The 27,891-nt window shown below is 40.5% G+C and overlaps 2 protein-coding genes and 1 long non-coding RNA gene across 3 annotated transcripts; 1 reads left to right on the forward strand and 2 right to left on the reverse strand.

Moving 5' to 3' along the window:
• Positions 1–5,220: 5,220 nt before the first annotated feature.
• LOC117476277 lies at positions 5,221–5,642 on the reverse strand. The gene is made up of 3 exons (XR_004555264.1): positions 5,568–5,642; positions 5,395–5,486; positions 5,221–5,314 (listed from the first exon to the last, which is right to left on the reverse strand). It is a non-coding gene; the product is annotated as an uncharacterized LOC117476277 (long non-coding RNA).
• A 5,496-nt stretch (positions 5,643–11,138) lies between these two features.
• LOC117476639 (THAP domain-containing protein 5-like) lies at positions 11,139–12,637 on the forward strand (the record flags this gene model as incomplete). The annotated part of the gene is made up of 4 exons (XM_034123318.1): positions 11,139–11,152; positions 11,519–11,610; positions 12,013–12,205; positions 12,377–12,637. Coding segments are annotated over exons 2-4 (534 nt in total), but the record flags the coding sequence as incomplete, so codon positions are not given.
• A 13,582-nt stretch (positions 12,638–26,219) lies between these two features.
• Positions 26,220–27,596, reverse strand: LOC117476276 (protein ANTAGONIST OF LIKE HETEROCHROMATIN PROTEIN 1-like). Its single transcript, XM_034122676.1, has 2 exons — positions 27,537–27,596; positions 26,220–27,156 (listed from the first exon to the last, which is right to left on the reverse strand). The coding sequence occupies exons 1-2, from the start codon at positions 27,581–27,583 to the stop codon at positions 26,268–26,270; spliced, it is 936 nt and encodes a 311-aa protein (XP_033978567.1). The 5' UTR covers positions 27,584–27,596; the 3' UTR covers positions 26,220–26,267.
• Between the last annotated feature and the right edge of the window lie 295 nt (positions 27,597–27,891).

Consider the following 27,891-nt stretch of genomic DNA (forward strand, 5'->3'; position numbering starts at 1 on the left):
AGCATAAAATACCTCCTGAGAAAAATCTGCTACATCAAGGGACTGTGTGACTAAAAGTGTCAAAACAAGCCAGAGAGTCAACACCGGATTATATAACTGTTCAGGCTTTAAGTGAAAGATAATTTTGGCATAGTGTTGTTTAAATGAACGTTTTTCATACAAAGAGGGTCATTTCAAGAAGCGATGAAGTCACAACTTATCCACATTAACTCATTTGTCATACAACAAAGAAAGTGGGGCTTCACACAGACTCAAATTTGCATGTTCTCATAACTCACATCTAGTGCCTCAAAGGAAAACGGAGCAGAATCCACTTAAGAAATCATTACTAATTCATAGGTCTCTCTCCTGAAATGTATCTCATTACTGCTTCCTTTGTCTCACAGCTAAAGTGCTGCTCTGAAACAAGAAAAACAGGAAAACATGACGCAGATTATTGCTGATCATACTATACTCAGAATAAAGGATAAATGTAGGAATGAGCTCAAGCTGTGTCTTTGGTTGAAAAGCACATCTGGTGACAATCACTCGTCTTTGTTCAGATTTTTCTTTATTGTGAAATCACAAATATTCACAGATGATAATTGTAAAAAAGTGTGTTACTATTATACATAACATTTTCAGATATTAAAACACAGAAAATATCATGTTGTTGGTGAAAATAAAGTATTTTTCTTTAGATAATGTTAACTGTGAATCAACTTGACACATATATATATATATATATATATTTTTTTGTTTTTGTTGTTTAAAGGTAGGCTAGGTAAGTTTGAGAAATCGGCTCGAGATCGCTAGAATTTGAAAATACACAACCGGAGAAAATCTGCCACTTCCTTACAGAGCCCCTCCTCCAACACACGAACGCGCACATGACCAATGAGGGCACGAGATAAGTTTGTGCACAGCTGACAGGCAGGTAGGCCATCCAGTTATTTTAGCCGGGCCGGCTAAAATGATTGGTCGTGCTTAGTTTTTACAGTATTACGGCTTCCACAGATGACATTTCTTTATGGATTTTTTGTCAAAGCACTTAAGATATTCATTGCTATCGGGATGTTAAGAGCATTCCATGGAATATAACAAAAAGTGTATCTCGAGCCGGTTTCTCAAACTTACCTACCCTATTTAATGAAATTCTACAGTATTTTCTTCGTTTTAAAAAAAGGTCACAATATGCCCAGGAAATAATGTTGTATCACATACAGTCACATTTTTAAGGTCACAGTAAGTCAGAAGTCACTTAAAAAGGATTACATGGCTCAATAAAAAAATCCTACAAAGTTCAGTGAGGAAATAAAACATTCTCTGATAATTATGAAATTGGTTCTCTAAACATTTTTTTAAACACTTTTCTTTTGAACACAGTTGCCTTTATGGACTGATGCTGCAATATACTGTTTAATCCCACAGAGCTTTATAGCAGATCTCAGCAGTATATCAGCAGTTCATCAGAATCAGAAACAGGTTTATTACCAGGTAGGTTTACACGTACGAGGAATCATGGTGGATTGTGCCAGTCCACGTAATTTAAAGACGATATATTATGCTAATTGTCAGCGTGTGAGAGAGAAACTGGGACATTTGGAATTGTAGCCTTTGCAGACCATTTACATGAACACAAATCTATAACATACACCAGGAAAGGGATAAACCCGAGAAGCATAATAGGGCCTCTTTTAAGTAGTATGACAATGGCGACACCAGTGACATCATTAATAGTTTCTTGATTGATTGTGTAGGTCATCACTGAAGAGCACCAAGGGTTAAAGGGATCACATTTTGTTGAAGGCACATTTTTGTTTTTAAAGGAATACTTCACCTCTAAAATGCCCATTAACTCACCCTGTGTTACCTTGTACTGGCACAGTAAACAAGGCATTAGAAAAAGGAGTGATTGCGATAGATTGAGGTAAATGAGGCCCGGTTGCAGAACAGCAAAAATATTTCACCACATCTGCTTACAATCTTTCACACGTCTCATAATATTCTCAGAATCATGCATTTTCACATACTAGGAAATTGTAAGCATGCACTGCATATAAAGAAGTGTTTAACAATAAGGATTAATCATCCAATTGACTTCAAGTCATCAAAAGTTTTCTCCGTTTTTGGATTCTGTGAGAAAAGAAAAGTTTTCTTTAAGAATTCAACATAGTTTGAGTATTTTATACACAGATGGTCAATATTTTGGGGGTGAAGTATTCATTTTAAAGGTCCCCTATTATACTGTTTTTCATCAATATATTATAGGTCTCAGATATATACAAAACATGTCTCTGAAGTGTTTGGCTCGAAATACCAAACAGATCGTGCATTGTAGCATCCCATAAACCCCTCTGTTTCAGCCCTGTTTCAAAAGTGCTGATTCTCTGTCTGTTACTTTAGATGAAAATAAGGAGCCACTCCCCACGCCCCTCTGAGAGATATTTGGTTAAAAAGAACACAATGGTGCTCTAGGAGGAGATTCAGGTGATAAGGGGGGGGGGGGGGGTTACCTTGGTTGGTTATTGGCTAATGGTTACCAGTGTTGGGACTAACGCGTTACAAACTAACGCGTTACTGTAACGCAACTACCTTTTGCGGTAACTAATAATGTTACTAGTTACCTATTCCCATTCAGTAACGCCGTTATAGTTACTGTGATTTAAATGGGTGCGTTACTGCGTTACATTATGTGGTCCAACTGAACCGAATCTCCGTGCGGATGTAACTTACAGGCGAATACAGTGATGTCCTCTCACAGTACCATGGAAAAGTGAAAGTGACCAGAGAGGAGTGATGATTGGTTAAAGCGGGGTAACATTTCAGGGTAAGCCAATCAGAGACAGAGTTGGGCGGGTCTTGTCTTATGGGGAAAATACAGACACACAAACACTTGCTAACACACATACACGGCAACGCCCACCACCAGCACACACACACACAATGGCAGATGCAAGTATCAGCGAGAGCAGCAGCGAATTTACAACTTGGAGATATAACCACTATTTTCAATTTGTGGGGATAAAGGACGCAAAAAATATTACGGTCAAATGTAAACTGTGTGCAGGACAGAAAGCATTGTCCACATCGAATAACAGCAATGCCAATCTCCTGAAGCACCTAACTAATGTACATGGGGCTATAAAACTAGTCGCCAAAGACCCCACCGTCTCAACCACCGGCAGTGACCCAGATGGAGCAACACCATCTAAACAGCCAAAAAACGTTTTTTTTTAAATCGCCACATGTCACCCAGAGTCAACTAAACAGATTGATTGCCAGGTATGTTGTTGAGGACATGCTGCCCATCGCAACGGTCGAGTCTGTTGCATTCAGAGAACTAGTCAGCAAAATACCAGTGAAAGCAGTGAAAGCAGGGCCACAGTGCAGAAAGACCTTTTCCAACAACACAAAAACTTGTATTTTTATTGTTATTATTTTTAAAGTAAAGTAAAGTAACTTGTTACTAGTTACTTTTATAATTTAGTAACTAATAAAGTAACTAGTTACTTTTTTGAGAGCAGTAACTTTAACTATTACTAGTTACTTTTTAAAAGTAACTTGCCCAACACTGATGGTTACACAAGCCTCTCCACCTCTCCGCCTCTTCCAAGGAACGAGGGGACCGTGCGGCAGAGTTTCAGTTAGGTTTTTTTTCGCCGGTCAAGATGTCCGTTAAAGTTTAAATCTTCCGGACAAAATTAGAAAAGTGCCGGTCAAAGGTCTTCTTTGTTATTTATTGAGCTTTAAAACAAATGAATAACGACTCTATATAATAATATAATAAAACACGGAGGACGGAGATCTCCGCCCTCTTCTGACAGCTCAGCAGCTGATCAGAGCACGCTCCCCTCTCCTGCAGGGGGGCGTGGTCAGCTGCAGCTCACAGAATCAGCCCCCTGCAAAAACAGTGCTGGAAAGAGCAAATGGAGCGAAATGAGGCAGGATCTGTTTGGTATTTTGAAAAAAAAACTATATTTATATACTTTATATAGGTATGGCCCTACAATATATTGTTCAAATATAGCATGATAGGTGTCCTTTAAATGTTTTCATAAAATATAACAAAATGAAAGACATTAAGAAAAAGGCATTTTAAACAGTCATTCAAAAGCAACACAATCTACCTGCATTGCAATTACTCTAAACGTGTAATAACGTGCTTTAACCAGTAGGTGGTTTGGGTTAAAAAGCTGTCAAGTTTACAGTGTTGCTGTTTCCGGTTTAGTTTACAACGGATATATTTTGTTATTGTTTTGATATTTGTAACACAAAAGCGATGTAAAAAAAACCACAGTAACACAGAAAAGATGGTCTTAACATGACCCAGCGGTCTAGTAGTTAATAAAAAACAATAATATCAAAACAAAATATTACTACTAACTTTATTGTGAAATTAAAACAGAACGGTAAAAGAATAGTTTCCGGTCTATTCTGAGTCCCGATCTCTGTAGATAAATAAAGAACTACGACAGATGTGTAATATTTAATGCAGCCGAACCATTTATTACAATGCATTGATGTGATGACTTTCAAAGAGTAAAGCAAGCACTGCTGAATAAAGTATGATTTTATCTTTTACGAAACGTTTTTTTTTCATATGGAATGCAGTTGGAGGTCAACCAATCACAGAGCTTGAGAACTAATCACGGGGTTTGTCAAACAAAGCACATGGTGTAGTCCTAAACGATAGCTGGGGATTCTGGGTAGTGTAGTGTCTTCTGCCATCCTAAACTCCGAAAAAATATTTGTTTCTCCGAATCGAATGGGAAAAATACAAAAGCATTGCACACAATTTAAACCAATCAATGTTGTGTAATTAACAAGGATAATCTGGTGTTTTTGAGTTGATGAGTAGTGCAGATATCACTGTAAAATCAATCGACAGTAAGGAGAATAGTTACTTCCGGGTGTAAAATCCTCCGTTATCCAATGGGAATGGACGCTCACATTGCCTTTAACAGCCGCCGACATAAACGGATGCGGTGCTTCCATGAGCGTCAAATACCGCCGCCGATGGGAATACATTGCAATCAGTTGAAAGGTCTTTGCGTCCGTTTATGAAGCTGAAGGAGCCTCGGCGCGTCCCAACTGCACGCCACGGGACCCTGACCAAGCGTCGCTCCTGGACGTTTAGGGAGTGAGAGTGTGTTGACTGCAAAGATTGAATAAAGAACCATGTAAGCACACAGATGAGGAAGTTGTTAACCAATTTGCAAACAGGTTAATCAAAATTACCAAGGCCACTGCTGAGGTTATCAAGCTTCCTCCCGATCCACCAATCACAAAAAGTCCTCCAGACTTTGAGTCATTGAGGAAGGAGGCTGTTCACCTGCAACAACAATCACACTCCATATCAGACTGAAAGGAGATTGAAATTGCAATCGAAAGTCCTCGTTTATGTGACTTTACCTGCCCTCACTGTATCTGCTCTGCGACAGAAGTCCAACAGCTCATTGTTCAGGATGATGCCTGTTCGCGGAGAGTAAACACCTCCTCCAAAACTGCAAAACAAAACACCGTAGACTTAGCAATTTGAAATAATATGAAGTAGATTAAGTAGAAATAACAGGCTTTGTGTTTACACTTGGTTTATGGTGCTGGTGGCAGAGACAGCCAGTCCTTCTTCATCCAGGACAGAAACGTGTGTCGTCCCGACAAACCCAAAAAACATTTTGACATCATAAAGTGGCCAAATCTCATCAGCTCATTTTCAGACAGGTTTTTATATAAATGGATCAGGACAAAAAGAGAGAGAATCTTTTTTCCTGAAACTTTCAGAATCTCTTAACGCAGAGGGGACACATGTTTATGTAGCAAAGACATTAAAAAGTGGATTTTGCATAACAGGGACCTTTAAAATGTATCTTACAGTGTACATAGAAACATAAATCATAGGGAGAAGAAAGCGGGTTTGACATACACCAGGCAGACACAAATCAACTATATAGAAAGTATCTTTATTTCTACAGTTTTGACATTTTCCTGCCAAGTGTTAGATGAGAAGATTGATACCTTTTACAGTTGAAAGTGGTGTCAATCTTCTCATTAAACTGTTAAAAAAGTGTATTTCCAAACTTTAACTCAAACCACTCAGGCTTTTTCTTTAAATCCTCACCCTAACCCCAAACCTCACAAATGGTTAATATTTCTACATAACTGTATTATTGGATGAAGAGTATTTCAATCAAATCAAAGAGGCACCAAAATCTGACAAGCAGTATATGTGTATTTAAAGTTCAATAAAATGAAGTGATTATTGTGACAGATAACTTCAGAATGGTCTATATAATGGTGTAAATATAGATGTATAGAGATGTGTATATAGATATACTAACTGTATCTATATATATATATATATATATATATATATATATATATATATATATATATATATATATATATATATGTGACAGAGAAAACCTCTTCATTATTGTCTTCTCCATTGCTGCACATTGGTTACTCAGTGTGCATGTTGCAGAGCGTAATTGATAAGAGTATTAGCTGATTCTTTGTTTACCAATGAATATGTAGAAGATCCCAAACTAATTAACTGAATGGCCCAGGAGGCAGATCTGCCATGGAGATACAGCGTGGGGGCAGTGTTATTGGCTACTCTCAGTGAGTGATGGAGAGCAGTGCTTCGTGAGTAGTTTAAATGCCGAGCTATTGAGAAAGTTGCTCTTGCTCACGACCAACAATTGTACATGTTGATCTTAAAATCGTGTTTCCTATTAGATGTGATGGACTGCTTTAACAAACAGAGACAGACACATGGAAGTCTTCAAGGAATGTGCATGAGTCATATCCCTCCTGCTTCACACAAACAGGAATATAATTTACAACTAAATTGAAATTCACCCCACCTATTGTATGCTCGGTTTATGGATTATCTGCAGAAGAATAGATACCTGCAAATCTGTCTTCAATTCAGACTCCTCAGCATTGATTCCTGCTTTAATCTGCACACTTGTGTGTAATTTATTCTACGGCAGCGTACAGATGGGCAGGGAGTTTGCATGACAGGGGGCCTGCTTGATGAGAACCGCTTTTGTCTGTACTTCAAAACTAGTCTTTGATCAATGCACAGCAACCAGAGGGAAGTGGAAAGCTCCAAAAACTATTTCTCTTTCCTCCTCTCTAGTTTGGATAAAGCTTCAGAAAGTGAGGATTAGACCTGGGAAGGTGTAACATTCGGAAAGGTAACAGATAGGACACAAATGAAATATATTAACTATAGTGGGGGGCTTTTTCATTATGTGTTCCCATCATACCATACAATAGGGGACAGATTAGAGATTTTCAACAATACCACAATACAGCATCAAGTGAGTTTTATAAAGCGCTTATTCCTATGTGGATTTATATATTTAAATTCCCTCTGATGTTTCCTTCACATATAGGAAACTGTGAAGAATGGCAGAAAAAGCTAAATATATATGTTATTGACTCAATATTTTTCTTTTGTAGCCTTAACCGTAAAAAAGGCAGCAAGAAAGTATTTAATTGGTAAGAAAAAATATTAAGATCTCAACGTTTGTCACAAAAAATTAAAGAAACCAAGGCCTTTTTTGGTTTTGGTGTCTTTAAAAAACATAATACACTCAGTGTTAGAGCTGATTTTATATTCAGAACATGAACTATCGCTGGCTATCCATTCCCTTTCAGACAAAACAGGTGGTTGATTTAAACCAAACACTCATACTGCTTCTTTCTCATCCCTTTTTGATAAAAAGAAGGTGACAGAGTTCAGGTCAGAAATTCTTCTTTACTGGGAATCATTGAAAGGAACTTGAAAAAAAGAAAATGATTACAGTACATGCCTGAAACTTTTAAACCATTAGCACTGACACCTGCAGATACACATGCTATAAAAAGTGGGACTTTCTCCAATATAGGAGCCATCACTTCAATCTGCTTTTGCTCGATAAATATAGCATGCAACATCATTGACAATAAATGTGAGATCAAATGAAATAAGGAACAACCTGGAATTCAATTACCAAATAAACTTTTAAATATAAAAAAAACGTGCAAAAATGTTTTTAATAGGCTATTTAACTTTTGGTCCGCGTGTTCACCACGCACACTTCATCAAACACACTTGCAGCTTCAAATAACCTCCTCAATAACATCTTAAATAATAAGTTTTCCTTAGAAATTAATCCAAAATAATGTAATCCCTTTACCTTCCTCAGCAGTTTGAGCACTTCGCCAGCTTGCTCCATCTTCTGCTCCCGGAGGAGTCTCTGGATCTCCCGGATCCACGCCACCCTCCTCACATACGGCAGTGGTTTGTTCTCCGCAGCTTGTCGGGCAGCTTGTCAGACTTCAGCATCAGGGAGGTAAACAAGAAGTCCCCGCTCCTCTCGCTCTCTCCCGGGCTGTCATTCCTCTGGCGTCTCCTCTTGGACACTTTTGTTTCAAAATCGAGACTTCTCTGTCTGGTCAACTTGGAGCCCATCACTCCTGAGAGGATGGTGTCGGAGGTGGTGTTGTTGAGAGGGATTTTACAACAAGCAGCCAAAACATCACACTTACTGTAACTTGCTCCACTTGGTGAAATTAAAGCAGAATCTTTATAATATCAACAACAACAACGTGTCTCGCCGTCCTCCCCCTGCTCGCATCCGTCCATGCACTGCCTGAGCACTCTGGTATCCTTTGCTTTACTCAGAGCTCCTGCGCTCCTCAGCCAATCACATCGAGGGTTTTTCTGCACAGAGAGTGAGAGTCGGAAACTGATCCCAGTTTAGTTTTCTTACTGGACCACAGGTCACAACGCACAGGTTGTTAGCTTGACTCAGAGTAAATCAGAGAGAGTGTTTAATCCCGTGGTATTATGGCCCATTTTAGAGTTTTATGTAACAATACATTAATCCAGTCATGTTAAAATGCCAGAGATGTAGCTGCTGAAGCTTGTTAGAAGTATTCGTTGTTCTCGCGCCCAGGAGAGAAGCTTAGAATGAAGAGACTAATGGAGTCTCCGGAAAGGTTCAAATTAGTTGAGTTTAATTAAATGGCGCGGTGATACAACAAGCCGAGGGTAAGAGGAGAGACAGAGCAGAGGCCTGTACTACGAAGCCGGATTTTCGCTTAGCCGGCTGACTTCAGGGAAAACTCGGGCTTTCCGGTCCTACGACGCTGGTTCTCTTTTTAGTGGGCTAGATCTCCATGGTAACTTATGCTGAGCGGCTAACCTCCTCGGGAGGAGGTTAGGTTGCAGGCTAAGAGATCAACTCAGTGAAAGCACCGCCTGCTGACCAATCAGAGCTCCGTGTGCGGAGTTTAAAGCTATCAAGTCATATTACAGGATAGAGGAAATACAGAAAAACTGCCGTTGCAGGAAAGACGGCCGGCAAAAATCAACTGACTGTGTGAACGTGAAAATTAATAGAATATCCCCTCCCATCTTCAGAGCAATCTGACTATTATAACATTAGCGTTAAGAAAGCCTACTTAAATATCTGCCACAACATAAGTAACCGGATCAGAGTAACATTAAGTACAGTCCGCGGCACTGTGAGTGCAAACGTCGATGTGTCCCATTATCATTCATATCATATCACATCATAATGTATCATATATTTCCTTATTTGAGTCAGCTTCTTGAGCCGTATCTGGCCGTGCAACACTCACAGTGTCACATACTGTATGCAGAAGTATTATTTTAAGCAACACATTAAGTTGACAAAACACTCGAGTCAAATGTAATTAAAGTCAGATCCACTCGTGTCTTAGACGGGGCAGTGATATCATAAATCTGTTAATGTACGCATTCAAACACTTTTTATGTTACCAGCTGTATTCACCTTGCAGGTGCAGCTATATGGCTTTTATCCTGGATAAAGTGTTTAAGTCATGGATGTTTAAAGTTTAACTTCTTCATATTTGACTAATATTAAAGTTCACTTTTCATTCAGGAAGTATGACGCTGCGCTGTCAGTACGCTTGTCCATGTTTGAGATTGGTCGAATGCTCCAAATACCACCCCTTTCATGTGAACGTGCACCTAACTAGATAGGACACGGCTGGCTTGAGCGATCCACTTGATATCCAGCGTCGTAGTACAGTTTAGCGAGAGCGCGTATGTTTTGGATTGGGCCAACCGGCTAACTCAAACATATCCAGGTTAGGAAAATCCGGCTTCGTAGTACAGGCCTCAGCTGTTGCCTCGCCGGGTTGAAGAAAGGGGCGGAGACAATCCTGGTCAGCTGGTTATATCCCCCCCGTAGGCTCCTCCTCGAGGGCAGGTTCGCGTTGCTGGGGGTCGTCTTCAATGTCCGTTATTGCGCATAACAGAGGATTCAGACGTTGTACATTCATTGCATAACTCCACACACCTCTTCTCCTCATACTCTCTTTCATGACTTTTTATTTAATGCATTATAACGGCTGTAAATAGACACTTTAGTAATACCAGAAGTGCTTTTCAGCAGTTCTCATTTACGGCAGTTCTCATTTACTGTAGTCCCGGACGTCGTCATTGTCACTACCCGATCCGTTCACCTGCCCGATCGGTACTGCGCATGTGCGAGATGGTCCGCCATATTGGACAACTACATACGGCAACTCTAATAGGACATTTGACACAGTGGCTTTTGGCAAAGCAGAAAAAGAACTGATAGAGATGAGTTATTGTTATTACAACGTGACTTCACTATTATTTAACAACTCTTTATTGGGTTCTTTTATTTGGAGTTAAGTACATTGTCAGAATAAGTGAGAAATGGATTTAACTTCTGTTAGACAGCTATATGCCATACATTTTTGCATACATTCACAGTAAATATTTATTCAGTATGATAGCTGTCTAACAGAAGTTAAATCCATGTCTCACTTACTCTGACAAAAAAAAAAGAGTTGTTAAATAATAGTGAAGTCACGTTGTAATAACAATAATCTCTCTCGGTTCTTTTTCTGCTTTGCCAAAAGCCACTGTGTCAAGTGTCCTATTAGAGTTGCCGTATGTAGTTGTCCAATATGGCGGACCATCTCGCACATGCGCAGTACCGATCGGGCAGGTGAACGGATCGGGTAGTGACAGTCATATCCATAGATATATATAAACACTAGATGGCTCATGGGAGATTTTCCAGCATAGCTCACCGGCCGCCATCTTGCTACAGTCAACAGCTACTCTGGTACTTGCTATGGTAGCTGTTGTAAGGTGAGTGATCTGCACAAAAATACTCTTAACTCGCTGAAATCTTGACTGATTTACAAACGGTTTGGTTTATTATAAACATTATTAGCATGGCTATGATACAGGATGCTTGGACATGTTGAAATTGCAGCTTTTCTTTATGTATGTGTGGTTGTATTTATTAGCTGGCTAATAACAAGAGGCTGTGAGTGAGACCTAGTATTACAAAGTTGACCCAGCAACTTTACACCAGTGGGAGAGGCAGAACTGCTCTTTCTTTTCAACATAACTTAAGTTACACATGATTTCTTCCAAGTGGTTTGGCTTGTTAAAAACATCTTACATTTAGATACATTATGATACAGGAAATTGCTGGCTTTGTGTTTACAGAAGTACCTGACTATGCCGGACTTTTGTGCAGCCTACGGATGCTCTAATCGCCGCAGTCTGGAAACAAGAACCCGTGGAATCACCTTTCACGTGTAAGATATGACAATATTATGACTATAATTAGGATAATCGTTAATTACTTAGTGGATGTATGTACATTACAAGTCCTGCTACACAGGATCAGTGGGGCTATGTGAGATAATAGTATTGCAAGATTGTTGTTGACCCAGCCTCTTTAGAATATGTTGCTACCATTTCTCCATTTCTTTACACAATTATTTAATGTTTCTTTTGGACACCTTTTTTATAACTCTTAGTGTGGTTGTCTTATTCTTAAAGTATACATACATTACATACATACATACATACAATTACCCCAAAAATATGATAATTTAGGTGTGTATTTTTGTCCTTACCCTTAATGTTAAAGGAAAGAAGGGAGGAAAATGTTGACAATAATTTATATATCTGGCTACCTTTCTCATGTTTTTAAGGTTTCCCAAAACCGGAGAGAGGAGGAGGCAGTGGGAAGTTGCCATAAGAAGGGACGGTTTTGTTTCCTCTGGCAGGACACTGCTCTGCAGTGAGCACTTCAGGAGTGAGGACTTTGACAGGACGGGGCAGACTGTCCGGCTTAAAGATGGTGTTGTGCCAACAGTATTCAACTTCCCAGCTCATCTTCAAAGGGTATGTGTGTCATTGGCCAACAAGAATTCAAGGTGTATAAGATTGATATATAAATATGTGATTAAATGTCACACTTTAGTTTTTCTTTCTGCAAGTTTAGGAATAAATAATGTGTTGTGTATTACAGCACATTTTAAACACTCAAAATGTCTTTAATTATGTTTATTTTAGCCGGAAGCAACAAGAAGCACAACCACTGCAAGAAGAGCGGAAGATGAACCTCAGCCTAATGTTGTGAGTATTCTGAATGTGGCCAAGACCAGAGAGATGGTCATTGATTTCAGGAGGGTGAGGACGTCTCCTCTACCCCTGTGCATTCTGGGAGAGGATGTGGCTGTTGTGGAGGACTACAAATACCTGGGAGTGCACTTAGACAATGGGCTGAACTGGAGGATCAACACTGACGCTGTGCACAAGAAGGGGCAGACTCTATTTTCTGAGGAAGCTGAGATCCGTCCACGTGTGCAGCAAGATGCTGGAGATCTTCTACCGGTCTGTTGTGGCTAGTGCACTCTTCTTTGCTGCGGTCTGCTGGGGGGGCAGCATCAGAGCCGTCGTATAATGTATATATATTGTATCATATATTGTATGTATATAATCAGTGGCGGCCGGCCCATAGGGGCGCTAGGGGCGCCGCCCCCCCTCTTCCCACATTAAAAAAAATAAAAAATAAAAAAAATAAAAAAAGATATATTTAAAAAATATATTTTTTATTTTTATTTTTATTTTTAATAAACAAGGTAAATATTATATAATTGGTATCAGTAAAATGTATAATCTACAATAAAATCTCGTTTAAAATTGTGTTACGATGTCTAAAGTTACTGATAAGTCACATGTTTCCTGCCTGGCCTTGCCCGTGTATCATTACTCACTCTCGTCTGGGCGCTATGCACAGCGCCCAGACGAGAATGCAGCAAGTGCAGCAGAAGCCAACTGTTGCTATCTTTAAACTATGCCGCCGAAACATAATTTCAGCCAATCAGCGTCGTCAAATCTGATGGTCACAGGGCTCCTACGTGAGCGCCCGGTGCAGTCTGTGAGTTGTTTGGACTCGTATCCAAGGAGACAAAACAGGAAGCTGTCATACACTCTGGAAGCTACCATTAGCAGCTAATGAAAACTCAGTTTTTGACATAAAAATGGAATTATGGATCATCAATCATTTTTCAAAGTGACAGACACATTGGATTAACCTATGGATTAACCTTCAGCTGCGTTTTTCTCGTTTTTGATCAGAATTGTTATTCTGCAAAAGGTGAGCATATCTCCGTGTTTTGCTACCTAAAGCTACGTCGTGTGATGTCTGTATTTGCTTCCCCTGTCGCAAGTTCTGATCGCTCAGTGATGATACTTATATTTCTAGAATCTGTGGAATCTCAGCTTGTTAGCACAGTTTATGCTGTAGAAACTATGTCCAGGACAAGGTGTTTGGAAGTTTTGGAAGATTCATAGCTAACCACACTGAAGTTATGGAGGTATTGATCAGTCTTCTCATATTTTTAAGCCTCAAATTGTCCTTCCCCCCCCCCTCTAACATCACCAGAAGTCATAATTTAGGGGGTCTTTTCTCAAAAAAATGCCCCCTAGTATTGTTTGAACACCATTTCCACAGCCCCACCTAAAATATTTTCCACCAGCCGCCACTGTATATAATGTATTTATTAAATCTTCATGTTCCATGATGGGCCTCACCACCCTCAGTCACAGGTACTGGCTCCTCGATTGTCCTTACACTCTCTGTCTCTCACCCTAAAACCAGACCCTTTCTTTTTAGACTAAAATGTCGGGTATCTCTAGGGTCCGTTTGGTGTTGTTGTCTCATATAACCCGTTTAAACCATGCCATTCAGCCAAATATATTACAACCTTCTCCAATAAATAAGTGTGTTATAACTTAAGCAGTTGGGCCTACCACGCTCGGCCAAAGAAAGACTTGGCAGCATCTCAGCTTCAAATAGGCCTGTAGTTAAAAACTTTGGTCAGCTGTTCGACCCACTTGTTGTCTACGATTTATTGTGTTTTGCACTTTAACCACATTAGGAAAATCGCCCAAAGAAGGACCTAATTATAATTTCTGTCATAGCAAATGTCATGCCTGCTAAACATATGTCATTAATGTTACTTTAATGAACCTTTTCTGTTGCTTCAACATATGAAACTTTGTATCTCTCTACCTCCTTTGCCTTTTTCTGCACTTCGCAGCCCTGATACGCAGCACTATGTTCCCCACATATGTTTATGTTTGCTCAGTCTGTCTAATAAACCCATAAAATGGTTGTGAAAGAATACCAAAGCTGAGGCTGGACGATGATTGATTGTTGGTGTGCCGTGTGTCTTATTGGTTTTGTGTTATACTGTATTTTATTGTGTGCAGCTGGTCCTTATCTCCAAGACACATTTAAAACAACATAACCTTGAACCTTGAAGCCCCATCTCTCCCCACCTGCCCCTGCTTCCTACATCCCCTCCACACCACACCAAGTTGTTCTTCTTAATAATAATACTACATTTATTTTGGGGGGCCGCCTTTCATAACACCCAAGGACACCTTACAGGGCATAGGGGCAATATAGGGAACAATTAAAACAGTGGATTTAGTGAGATATCAGCCGGGGTAAGACAAGACAAACAGTAAATGGACTACAGAAGGACACAGGGTACAGTTTATATTATTCTTGGGCTTTTTTCGACTACAAGAACTCAGCGCACCGTGCTGTGAAGTGGTAACGTATTTCAAAGGTTCTGGATTTGTTTACAAATCTAGAAACTAAATACTAAACTAGGACGATATGAACATCTCATGTCAAAAATAATTGACATAAACTGGCCTGTCAGTGAGCTCATTTTATGTTGGTTTGGTTCTTCTGATAAAGGTGTGAATATCTAAATAATATATACCACCATATGCTATTGTCATTAGTTGTGTCCCTGTTCTTCAAGCTAAATTAACAACTCTTGGCTTACAGAGTGGTAACATGAGACCGATTTTTATATATAAAATATAAATATATTTTAATTTGATAATTTATTTTAAATATTAACAATATAATAAAATAAATGGAAATATATACACCGGCAAATATTTAATATAAATACCTTGTGTGTGTGTGTATAGGTATTGCTTTATCTGCTTAATGTTATTTTCATATGAAAGTCCATGATTATAAGCAAGATGGCGGCCATGTGGCAACGTCGGTCTCCATTGGCCAGCAGCGCGGGTGAGTCATCTAGTGTTTATATATATCTATGGTCATATGTATCTACCTACTTCTGTCAACGAAACATATTAAAATAAACTGTACCTTCATTTAATATTCAGCAATTATAATATCTCGACTGGTGTAGTGTTAAGATCAGTAGGTTTTGGTGTGCAACACTCCGTGTCATTTTCACTTTACATTCACATTTCTAGCAAACGTAATATTAGCCACATGCTGAATTCTAACCGGAGATGAAAGATTTTCAGAATAAAAGCTTGGCATTGAGATTTTATGAGAACTTCCGGGTTTTTCAGAATAAAACAGCTTTTAAACTGACTATGTTTTAGACTAAATTATGCTATAAAACATTGATTTTAATTTCTAACAATCCCTCCTTTCACACCTTTTAAGGTGTGAACACAATACTGAAATTAATGAGTTCTTCATCTGAACTTTGCATAGTACATAACTCATATCAATAACATACAATCAAAATGGAATGGTTCAAATAACCGTCATCAAAAATACAAAAAATACAAAGAATACTTTGGTTGGTCTTCCACATAAAAGTTTTTCTTTGTGCATAACTTCTAGTGTTAACATTCAATATCACTCTTCAAAATAGCAGCAATTAGCTTGGTATCAGAACCTTTCTTACTCCCTCCTTTCACAGAAATCATTCTCATACTATATTCAGTGTTAAGGCACTTGTTTTTACAAAGTATAAAAGAAACAAACTTTTTTAGAATAGTACAAAGTAAATAAAAATACACCATCTTGGAATAGTATAAGGTAATATGGAGTACACCATCTTGGAATAGTGCATAGTAAATTGCATTGGATTCTCTTCATATTAGCATTGTAGCTGGTTCTTCATTCAAATGATTTCATCATTTGAAATATCACATCATTTGGACATTCTTTGAACAATCTCATCATTGAACATCCCTATTATTTAACATCTTTTACACACTCTCATCATTTTCATCAATATCTGTATATGGGTTGGGTCGTCTTGTTCTGCGAGCAATTGAAACTGTTCCCTTGTGAGAAATGTACCCTCCCTCCTTTCATACCTTTTAAAGTATGAAAGTAATATGTTCTCTAGAAAGGGCCGTGGTGATCAATCGGTACGTTAGGGTGCGGGTACATGGAATGCAACTACAACATCTAGCACTCCCCTGGGCACCCCTATGCTATCCTTGTACACTGTGGAGCCTAAACTCCCTCCTTTGACTGGTCTCTTAGCCCTACTGGTTTTGGGGTGTTTCGCCATGTTGATTAACTGCCCCGCTGTCATTAGTACTGCATATAAAACATCACTGGCTGTACAAGTGCACAGGTCCCAGTCCAATCCTGTAGCAAGACTGCGTACAAGGTTTTAGTTCCATGATACCATCAAACATCTACTCTGGGATACGGCATTTTAGACAGTCATTTCTGGGAGAAGATTTTGGTCAGTTACAACAGTTGGAGAATTTCATCACTTAAAAGTTCCTACTTCAGTACCTTTGGGTGGTCTGTTCTAATGCAGTGATAAAGTTCCTTAAATGGTGTGAAAACCGGTGGAATATCAATAACTCATTATACTAATTTATCTTCAATTCTGGTCTGCTTAAAGAACTATGCTAACCCCTTTAACAGTGTGTGGAACCCGGGGTGTCCGAACATGCAACAATTACTCCCTCCTTTATCAAGGATTTTATTTCATCAATGGTTTGTAGTTCAATTTAGGAATTTTCACTTATGGCGGATATGTTTCTACGTTAAATAACATCTCTAAATTTCAGGCCATCACTGATTAAATGGATGACCATTAGGAGGTGGTGACGCTTGTCTTTTAAACTCATAATTTGGTGCTGTGCACTCCCTGTGAAGCTGCAAGTAAGATTTAAAACAACTGCTGGGTGGGTTGAGTGACCCCTTCTCCCTAAACGATATGGGTTGTCAATAATATGCACCATTGCAATGAGTGATCCAAGGCCCCGCAATGTATTACTCCCAATGATATTGCTTTTCCAAAATTAAATTTGCAATCGTTCTTTGCCCAGTGTCTTTTCCAACTCTCCATCTTGGAGACAAACAGTTCTCTATGGTAATAACTATGCTACAATAGCCGCGTTCACACCGGAGTACTTTTCACCGTACTTTTCACGTTTAGTTCCGTTAGTACCCCTTATGTCGCGTTCACACCAAAAAGAGTACTTAATCTCGGGAACTTTTACCCCCATTTTTAGTGCCCGCTGAAAGATCGTACTTTCCTGTGGGAAAAAAAGTGCCCCAGAGCTGATTGGCTGGGCGAATTGCAAACCACGCCCCGTACAACTGTGAAATGTTGTGTAGAGCCGCCATTGTTTTTCCTCGCTACAAAAACCCAGCGCACCGACGGAGAGTAGTTTGTTTTTGAAAGCAGTTATGGCAAGCATCAAGAAATCATCGGAGCGGTGGAGTGATGAGGAGGTGTCGGCGCTTCTGGAGATCTACGCCGAGGACGTGACCCAGGGAATGCTACTGAAGCCAGTTCAGTAGCTTTCACTCGACCTGGGAATCGTGCACAGCCCCACGGCATACCGGCTAAAAATAAAGAAACTCAGGCAGGACTACAAACAAATTAAAGACTATTATAACAAGAGTGGTAACGACCGGAAGACCAGTAAATGGTACGAGCGCTTGGATGCTCTGCTAGGCCACAGACCTTTTCTCCCGGACAGCATCAACCTTCGATTCGGGCACGATGTGTGGGAGGCCGCTCAAACGACGGATTCTGTGGCCAACGATGGCGACCACGACGAAGGTAAAATCAACTACATGCACTGGGGTTTTAATCTGCACAATAATGGTCTCAGATGTACTTTTATTTGCTCAGTAGATCAAGCTAGCCATGCTAGGCTGAACTGGCTAACACCGGCCCCGAGCTAGCTAATAACATCTAGCTAGCTAGATATTCTCGGCCGCTATGAAAACGTTTTGACTTGTGAATAACTGTGCAGTGTTTCTGTAATTTGCTTCACTAACTCATGGCACTAATCGTGTGTTTCAGGCGAGGATGGACAACTCTCGGGATTGGAAACAAGCAAGCTTTGCCTTCTAGATCACAGCGCTTGGTCGTCCCCCTTACCAGCAACCAAACGCAAAGGTACACACACTGTAACTTTGTCTTGAAAGAACGTTACGCATCGAACTGATGTTCACCATCATGTTTATTTCCTTCTTGGTACAATTATGAAACAGCGTGAAAACGTATTCGCCTAGACCGGCATTTACAAATGTTCGCGCCTTTTTACTCTCTCACAAACATTGTAAACATCCGGGCTAGAGGTCACATGACTTCCGGTAAGAAAACTTGCCTCAACAACATTAAACAAAGTTCAAGCATACATGAAGCACTCTTCAAAAATACAAAACAATAAAGAAGGGCACTTGAGCGGCAGCTACACACACACACACACACACACACACACACACACACACACCACACACACACACACACACCACACACACACACACCACACACACACACACACACACACACACACACACACACACACACACACACACACACACACACACACACACACACACACACACACACACAACACACCACAACACACACACACACACACCTGGGACAGTTCATTTTGTATTGTTTTTATTAATACTGACACACAACTTTGCACTAAGGTGTGTATGCTGCTGAGCCTATCCCTACACCTGGGACAGTTTATTTTATATTATTGTTATTACTGTCATTATATAGTCTTGATACAACTGACACTTTATTTTATATTGATAATGTTAATTTACATGTACAACTTCTATTTTATTTACATAAAAAATGTGAACTTCTATTTACTGTTATGTCTTGAGAGTGCAATAAAGAAAACCTACAAGGCGATTAAACAGATCCTGTATCTTGCTTATTTCTCCTGACACTTTATCTTTAGTGACCTGTGTAGCATTCTATACATCACATGTAAGTGATTATTCTGATACCATCATGTTTCATCGGTTATAAACTGGCGAAGCTTTATTTGTCATTTATTTATCATCAATGTTGCAACCTTGTGGAGGAATGGCAGGGGCACATACACAAATATGATAATTTATATCATTTTAAATATTATTTGACCTAAAACTAAATGTTTTTATGATTGTCCTCTGAGGAGGACATGGGGATTTGCAGACTTTTAATTCCCCCCCCCATTTTACACAACACAAAATGGAGTCCACTGTGGTCCAAAACTAACATGTAGGTTTCCATAGTGTTTATGGCAGACGGATGCAGTGGGTCTCAGGAAGATATATAATAAATAATAAAGGTGGGTTTGCTGCTGAGCCTATTTACTGTGCATACAACACACCTGGCACAGTTTATTGTTATTATATTGCCACACTGTACACTATTGTAATGTTGCCTGTCTTGACTGGAAAATAAAAGAGAGAAACAAAAGCACTATACAAAAGATCAGCTTTATTGTCAAAATGTTTACAATGTACAATTTACACGCTGTTCAGATGCCTCATAAGGGCTGTGCGCGTGTCTTGCCCCCCAGCCTCGGCAATGGCTGGCCCATCAAGCTGGGTCGCCGGTAAGGCAGTCCATTCGTCCCTGTACTCATCATTACTTTCACAAAGGTTATGTAATATGCAACATGCTGCCACCTGGATTTTGATCTTGCAGTCGTTTCTTTTCATCAAGCACCGCCACCTGCCCTTCAGTCTGCCAAAAGCGCTCTCCACCACCACTCGTGCTCGGCTTGTTTTGTTATTGTACGCAAGTTGCTCAGGCTGCATTAACTCAGTTACAAAGCTGTATAACATGAGCACAAACAGCACAACTTCAGTCGACTCCATCTCCATCATGTCTGAGGTCGGAAGGTAAACAACAGACGCCTAATGTACAGCGAGTGGGTGGGCGTCGCAGTATACGCGGGAAGTTTTTCTTCTTCTTCTTCTCTTGTTTTGTAGGGGATTGCAAACAACTTTAAGGTGCATACCGCCACCTACTGTACTCGCCGTGAAGTGGTTTGTGGCCTGCCAGTAAAACCAAAGCAGAAGAAGAAGAAGTGACGTCAGCGGCTCATTTGCGTAATCTTCCCTCAGGGAAAAGTACTCCGGTGTGAACGCGATCTGTACTAAGTGCCCTGGGGTAAAAAGCGCCGGGGTTCTGAGTGCCGGAACTACTGTAAGTACAGGAAAGTACTTGGTGTGAACGTGGCTAATGGCAAAAACAATACTTTAGATTGGATACTATATTTGGCTTGGTATTAAGTCTCCCTTTAACATTTTCCAACAAACACAGATTTGTCTGCTCTTATAGAGTGGTCACTAAAACTATCCCTTTAACTGTAGATCAATATTGTAACACATTAGATCTCTACCAAATTCACCCATGAATCTCTTAGGGAATAATTCGTTTACATGATGAAAAGATTGAAGAATATGTTCTACTCTGTACTCCTAAGTCCCAAAACACTCACTGCTTAAAGTGTAAAGTGTAGTGAATATTTCCATCATGTCTGCCCCTTTATCTCACAGTACCCTCAGTGTGTTTTAGGATTATTTCCTCTTTATTACTATTTTAATTTACCAATTTATTAATTCATGGCTAATAAATCTTTTTGTCTTTACGTATTTATCAAGTCAATTCAAGTTTGTTTGTGAATAAGTGTGTTTATGTATAAACTCACTCATTCCCGTTTTCCTTTTCTCCTCCTCTTGTTGTCTCAAGCCACGACCCCCTCACATTCTGTTAGACCATTGCCAACTCCTCTGGTTCCGTCTTCTCCTCAGTCCATCAGCTCTTGAATCCTTCCGCTGTTACTCTTGGCCCAACTGCTTTTCATTTCATCTCCTCTTTTACAGTCTCTTCGCTGTTGTATGGAGGGCGTATTCTGTTCTCATGTCCCACACTCTGCTCTTGTGCCAAATCTCGTGGCTCAGCTTGGAACTTCATGTCCTGTCTGAGGGACTGATGAGAGTATGCCTCTTTATGTCAGCATGCTGTTCTGGTTCTGGATGCCTCAGATGGAGATGTTCTGGATGCAGTCTTGTCGTTGTTGGTTCAGCTCTGGTTCTCTGTCTGTTCGATGGAGAAGGAGGAGGCCAATACTTTGGCTCTCCATAACGTCAGCTTATTTTCAGCTACAGAAACCATTCAAATATTAAACTATTCAGCCTTTTCAGGAATCGATGGGAAAACTTCAACTTAAAAAAAATATTTTATACTTTTTTAAATATTCAGCTTTTTAAACTCTTTTTTTAACGTGGAAGTCAATGGGAGGAGCCTTCAAATCCTCTTTTCCTACACCTTGCGCCAAATGCTACTCCTTCCACATACTTTCAGCTAGACACTTCATTCCAACTTTAAAATGATCACAAGACCTTCAGCTATTCAAAAATGCTTGGTAGAGAGGCCTTTTTCAGATTTTAACATGAGTGTGGATGGAGCAGCTCGTTAAGTCTAGAGTGCTTTGATCTCAAAACAGAGTACAGCAGTGCTTCAAATTCTCCCCCAAAAATGTTTTAAACTTGCCATAATTCCCAAACCCTTTCATGAAAAACGTAGGAAAACCTCTCCTAGGTTGGAAAATAAAAATAAATTAAGAAAAAATATTAAACAAAATGCCTCTTGAGGGCATGAAGAGACAAAAAGTCCACCCAGCCCCCAATTGATTCCCATGTTAAATCTTTCCGGAACTTTCTTCAGAACAGAGAGAAGTACACTTTAGACCAGTGGTCACCAACCTTTTTAAGCCCAAGATCACCGACCTCGGCCTAGGTGAAAGGCGAGATCTACCTATTGCAGAATTGAGTGAAAAAGACGGCCCAGACAGTGCTTCCAATTTGAGGCCTTTTATATAGGCTGCATCTGAATTACTGTTACAATGAAGGCTCAATAATCAGCTCACGGCATATAGGCAGGGGTAAAGTGCTCTTTTTTATGAGTAGGGGGCGGACCTCACCTCCTCTGGGGGGTCCGGGGGGATGCTCCCCCGGGAATATATTTTTTTAAATATTGAAGTTAAAAGCATCAATCTGGTGCACTTTGAGAGCAACATGAAGAGATCTATGGATACCTCTCTCAGCACCCATATGAAACAGAACTGTAAACAGATTTCCTTTTTTTTATGGATATTTTACTAATCACTCCCCTTTTAAACTGTATTCTTGTTTTACTGCCATATAGTATTTCATACCTGTTTTTCATTTTTTCTCTTATTGTTTGTATAACTATAATGATCATATGAAGGTGTGCCGCGGAAATAATCTTTTGAATAATTTGTGACAAAACCGTTTGAGACCCACTGAGATAACTTAGACTAAAGTGAACTATATCTAAACACTCAGAGAGTCCTTTAGCTCACCTGAGCCCCTCAGTCTGAGAGGAGAGGACTCTCCTCCAGCTTGTTGTGGAAACAGCTCCTTATGTCCGTTAGTGCAGCTAGCTAACCAGATGCTAACATCACGGTCCCCGCTGGCACCGGTCCCTCTCTCTCCCTCTCTCCCTCTCCCTCTCTCTCACACTAAATGCGCTATTGCCACACTTGAATGACACAAGCACACGTGTATTTCCATGCCACTCTCTGATTGGTCTGGTGTCTTGCCTCTGTTGCATTCACTGAACACGGGAAATTGCAGTCCTGCCATCCTCTCTTGTGTCATGATGAGGTTCACGTAAAGCACGGTTAATGTATTATATTATTGAAGTGTCTAAAATATACGTCAATCAAGTGGCACCTGCAAACGGGGTGGTGGATGATAGGTTTACATCTAAAAACTTATTTTTCAAACATTATTATTTTTATTTTATTTTTATTTATTTTGTTACTTTTTTTTTTTAACGGTCCACGATCCACACTCGCGATCGACCGGTCGATCGTGATCGACTGGTTGGCGACCACTGCTTTAGACAAACTGCTCCCATCTCCACATTTTACGCACAAAACCAAAAAAAAAACATATATCAGTTCATTGGGGTTCCCTGATGCTCGCGGTCTGGTAATTGTTTTACAGGAGCCATAGTTTTTGAACAGGTGGCAAAATTGTCAGATATAATCCTCAATGCATTCTTAATGGCACTCAGTGCTGCAGTTGGTAAATCGTCATAAGTCGTCACCATGGTAACCTTTGATCTCTGGGTTTACACACACAGGTGTTTGTAAACATTCATTCACTACTACTTACATTTAATATCTTTATTTAACTCCTTCAGACTAATTTCAGCTGCAGGAACCATTCAAATATCAAACTATTCAGCCTTTTCAGCACATGATGGGAAAGTTTGAACTTTTTCAAAATATGTTATACTTTTTAAAACATTCAGCTTTTTAAAGTCTTTTTTTAACATGGAAGTCATTGCAATGCAATTGAGCTGTAACAATTTGATTAAAATCATTTCACTTTTCTGCATTTCTCTGCTAAGTTCAGCAACACACTTACTTGGTTTTTGTAGCTAAAAGCAGCTATCATTTAGCTTATAAAATATTCAGCTTTTTCTGCATTTTCAGCTAAATTCAGCCACAAATGTTCACAGTTTACAGCATTCACATGCATTTTCTGCAGGAAATGCATTTTCTAAAGTAGTTCTCTCTGAACTGCCTGATCTTTTTAATGTTTAATGTCAACCATTTGTGCAGATTGCATGAAGTAGAAAAGATCGCCGATGCTAATATAGCGTTAGCGTTAGCATTTCTCCCCCGAGCTTAAATGGTGTATTATAGAATGATCACACCGGTGTGACAGTACTCTTCAAAGGGTTCACGAAATATGACTACTACTCTTACTGTTTAACATGTTGGGTTACTTAATGTTACTTCATGTTAAGGCTAATAAAAATGACAAGGCTAAGCCGGCTGTAATGCTAACTAACGTGCTTGCTACTAGCTAGGTAGCTAACTTGATCCAGCCACTCCTGGTCCTTTCATCAGACGGGAAGCGAAAGAACGAGCAAGACCCATTGCTGGTATGATAACAACCTGGTACTAAGCACACAGGCATCTTGTTAAAGTTATCTTTTCTTAGCTATCTCTATTTTAGTGGAGGAAAACAATTGTGACATCAGTTATGAGTGACATCACTTACGCGACTCTGGGATTTGTACTCTTTCTAGTTGCGTATTTTCCATAGTCTTATATTTCAACAGTTTTGCGACAAACTGTGACTTTTTTGACATGGAAATGATTTTTCAAGATTGACAAACATCATATGTGTAATTCATGGCACAATTTAAACGGGATCGAAAGATAAGTTTTCTCTCTCCATTGACTTCAATACATAATTTTTACGAAATAAGGTCCCATGGACCGGAAGTAGATGGGCATGACTTCGCCACTCTATACCGCAGGTCATTTCCTCATGTTCCAATAAATGGAGGATGAAATAATCATAGCAGTAGGGAATCACCCGGTCTTATACGATCAGTCCCTGTTCACCTACCGGGATACAAACCGGAGGAGCCAGGCATGGAGGGAGGTGGCAGAGATAGTGGGTGAAACTGGTAGGTTTTCGCCTGTTTGGGGAGTTTATATCCAGTTTACTTTGTTTGAATGGACAGCTAGCAGGCATAGACAGTATATTTAGCTAGCATGGAATGTTGCATAAAATAGCACCATAGACATTAATGTCATCAATTATATATATATTATATATTATTATTATATATTGTATCTCATCATATAAAGTGTGACATGTAAAACCTTTTATGCAATTGACAGTGATAAAGGGATTTGGTTTTCATTAATGGAGGAATAATTTAGTAAATTCTTCAAGTAATTCAAGAAATTAAGTTTATTATTTCATTTCATTTGAGGAATTGTGCAGGACTAAGTGGAAGTCACTGAGGGACAGGTTCCGCAAGGAGAAAACAAGGGAGAAAGAGGCTAAAAGAAGCGGGGCAGGGTCGTCAGGGGGATATAAGCCCTGGCGTTTCACGGCAGTGATGGGGTTTTTAACCCCATTTATCATTGACCGTGAGACGTCCAGCAATGTCCCCCGGCAAACCCTGCCTCCATCCACCTGTGCTACTCCTGACCCCCTGCTGCCAGAGGAAGAGAGCCAGCTAGATGACAGTCAGCCAGCCAGCAGCCAGCAAGCCAGCAGCCAGCAAGCCAGCAGCCAGCAGCCAGCTAGCCGAGGCAGGGCAGACAGGGCAGGAGAGTGTTGAGGACCGGGGGAAAAGGAAAAGGGGAAGGGAGATGTCGCCCTTCGAGAAAGGGTTGCTGTCAGCCATCGGTCCATTTTGTATGTCCCAACCTCAACCTCGTCCTCCACCAGCCCCAACAGTGGTGGTGGAAGACGAGGACAAGTTTTTTTTTTTTTAGCCTTTTGCCTTCCATGAGAAAGCTGTCAAATGCAAAGAGGGCAAAAGTGAGATTTATAGTACATAAAGCTATTTTTGAGGCAGAGCAGGAGTTGGAAGACGACTGATTTTTTTTTTGTTATTCACACATACTGATCCACATCCAAATGTTTGTACACTCATCACTGCACACACTTCACTCACAATATTACATAAATAAAAGTTATTTAAAGTATGTTATGGCTATACTGTGTCTTCACTTGTTCATGTGGTTTGTCAGTTGCAACATACCAGAAGCTTCATGTATGTCGATATATAATGTGCTGTCTTCTGTAATTGTTCATGTGAAAACCTATTGAAGTTATGAGTGGTTTATCAGTCAAAACAGGGATGAAGGAAAAAGGTTGTTAGTCATATCATAATATAAATTCAAGAAACATGTTTATCAGGAATGTTTTATTTTTAAATGGCTCATTTGGAATATTTGCTTTTTAAAGAAAATATGGGTAGGTCTTAAAAGAGCTTTTGGTTTGGAGGCTCTTAAAAGAGCCATGGTGACCCTACACCACATTCTGCTGCCATGGCACTGCACCCTCCTCATTGAAATAGGAGCTGAAGGTCTCCCGCAGTTGGATGGCTCTGTGTGTGGCATTGTTGGAGCCCATCCTCAGTGCATCACGCAGGGTTGGAGTAGCTGGAGCTTCATCCGTGGACTCCGCGATAGGTGTGCGTGATCTCCTTCCTATCGTCTTCCTGCGGAGGAAGTTGTGCAACACACAGGCGGCCTTCACACACAACTCTACTACCTCCGGGCTGGTGGTAATGACATGCCTCAACATTCTCCACTGAGATGAGAGGATGCCAAACGCACATTCAACCACCAACCTGGCCCGGCTGAGGCGGTAGTTGAACATCCTCCTTTCACGTGTGAGGTGACGTCCAGGGAATGGACGCAGCAGGTTGTCCAGCAGCGGAAAAGCCTCATCTCCAACAAACACATGGGGAAGAAGGCCCAGCCGCTCTGCTCCTGGGATGACGGTGTCAGGTGGTAGCTGCAGACTGCCATCTCTGAGGCTCTCTCCAAATGCAGAATTCCGCAGGCTCCTCCCACTGTTGCTGCTCTTTCCAAAGCCTCCAACATCCACTACCCTGAAGAGGTACTGGGCATCCACGACAGCCAGCAGTACCAAGGAGTGGGTGGACTTGTAGTTGAAATACAGGGACCCAGAATTTGCCGGAGCCTGGATCACCACATGCTTCCCATCAATGGCACCAACACAATTTGGAAAGTTCCAGCGCTCCTGGAACCCAGCAGCGATGGCTCTCCAGTCCTCCGTCTGTGGTACCGGCATGGTCTCCTCAACCAGGGTGGTCCAGATGGCACCGACAACCTCCCTGACGATGAAAGCCACTGTTGAATGCCCGACCCTATAGCTGAATGCCAGGTACCTGAGAAAAAAGTAATATACATGAATTAAAAAAACAAACAATTGCAGACCCCACACACACACAGATCCCCCACACACACCACAGACAGAGACACACACCACAGACACACAGACACACCTGCTCTGTGTGCCACAGTACTGCTGCAGCACTCAGCTGTTGCAGCACCCCTCTCTGCCTTTCTCACACACACACCTTTTTATTCTCTTTTCCACACATATGCCATGTACACAGGGAAGCAAGACTGTGTTTACCTAGCTATCTAAATTAATGTTATCCATCTGAACTAAATCCCCGACTTCATTCATCATTCATCCATGGCATGCATTCTCTCTCTTTTTATACAGAGTCAGATTAAAGAAGTAGAAATACACAAAACGTACCGTAGGCAGATGGCGAGTCGCTCGTCGGGTCCGATTGACAAACGCATATTGGTGTCTGCCTTTGTAATCAGTGGACCCACTTTGCCGAGCAACTCGTCGAAATGGTCTTTGCTCATCCTGAAGTACTGCTGAAACAGTACGCCATCCAGACGGAGCTCTTGGACCAGAACGTGGTATTCCTCCCGTTGCTGACGTTTTTTCTTTATGGAATACCCAACAGCGACGCACACCACATCGCCTCCAGCGATACAGTGCATAAATCAAAGCCACCCTTGCTACCAAACCGGCATCCATTTTGGCTATAGTGGAGAAGAAGAACCGGGCTTTTTTGCTTTGTATGTCCGGGGCGGGACAT

The sequence above is a fragment of the Trematomus bernacchii genome, unplaced genomic scaffold (genome assembly GCF_902827165.1).
Source record: "Trematomus bernacchii unplaced genomic scaffold, fTreBer1.1, whole genome shotgun sequence".
NCBI classification, from domain to species: Eukaryota; Metazoa; Chordata; class Actinopteri; order Perciformes; family Nototheniidae; genus Trematomus; species Trematomus bernacchii.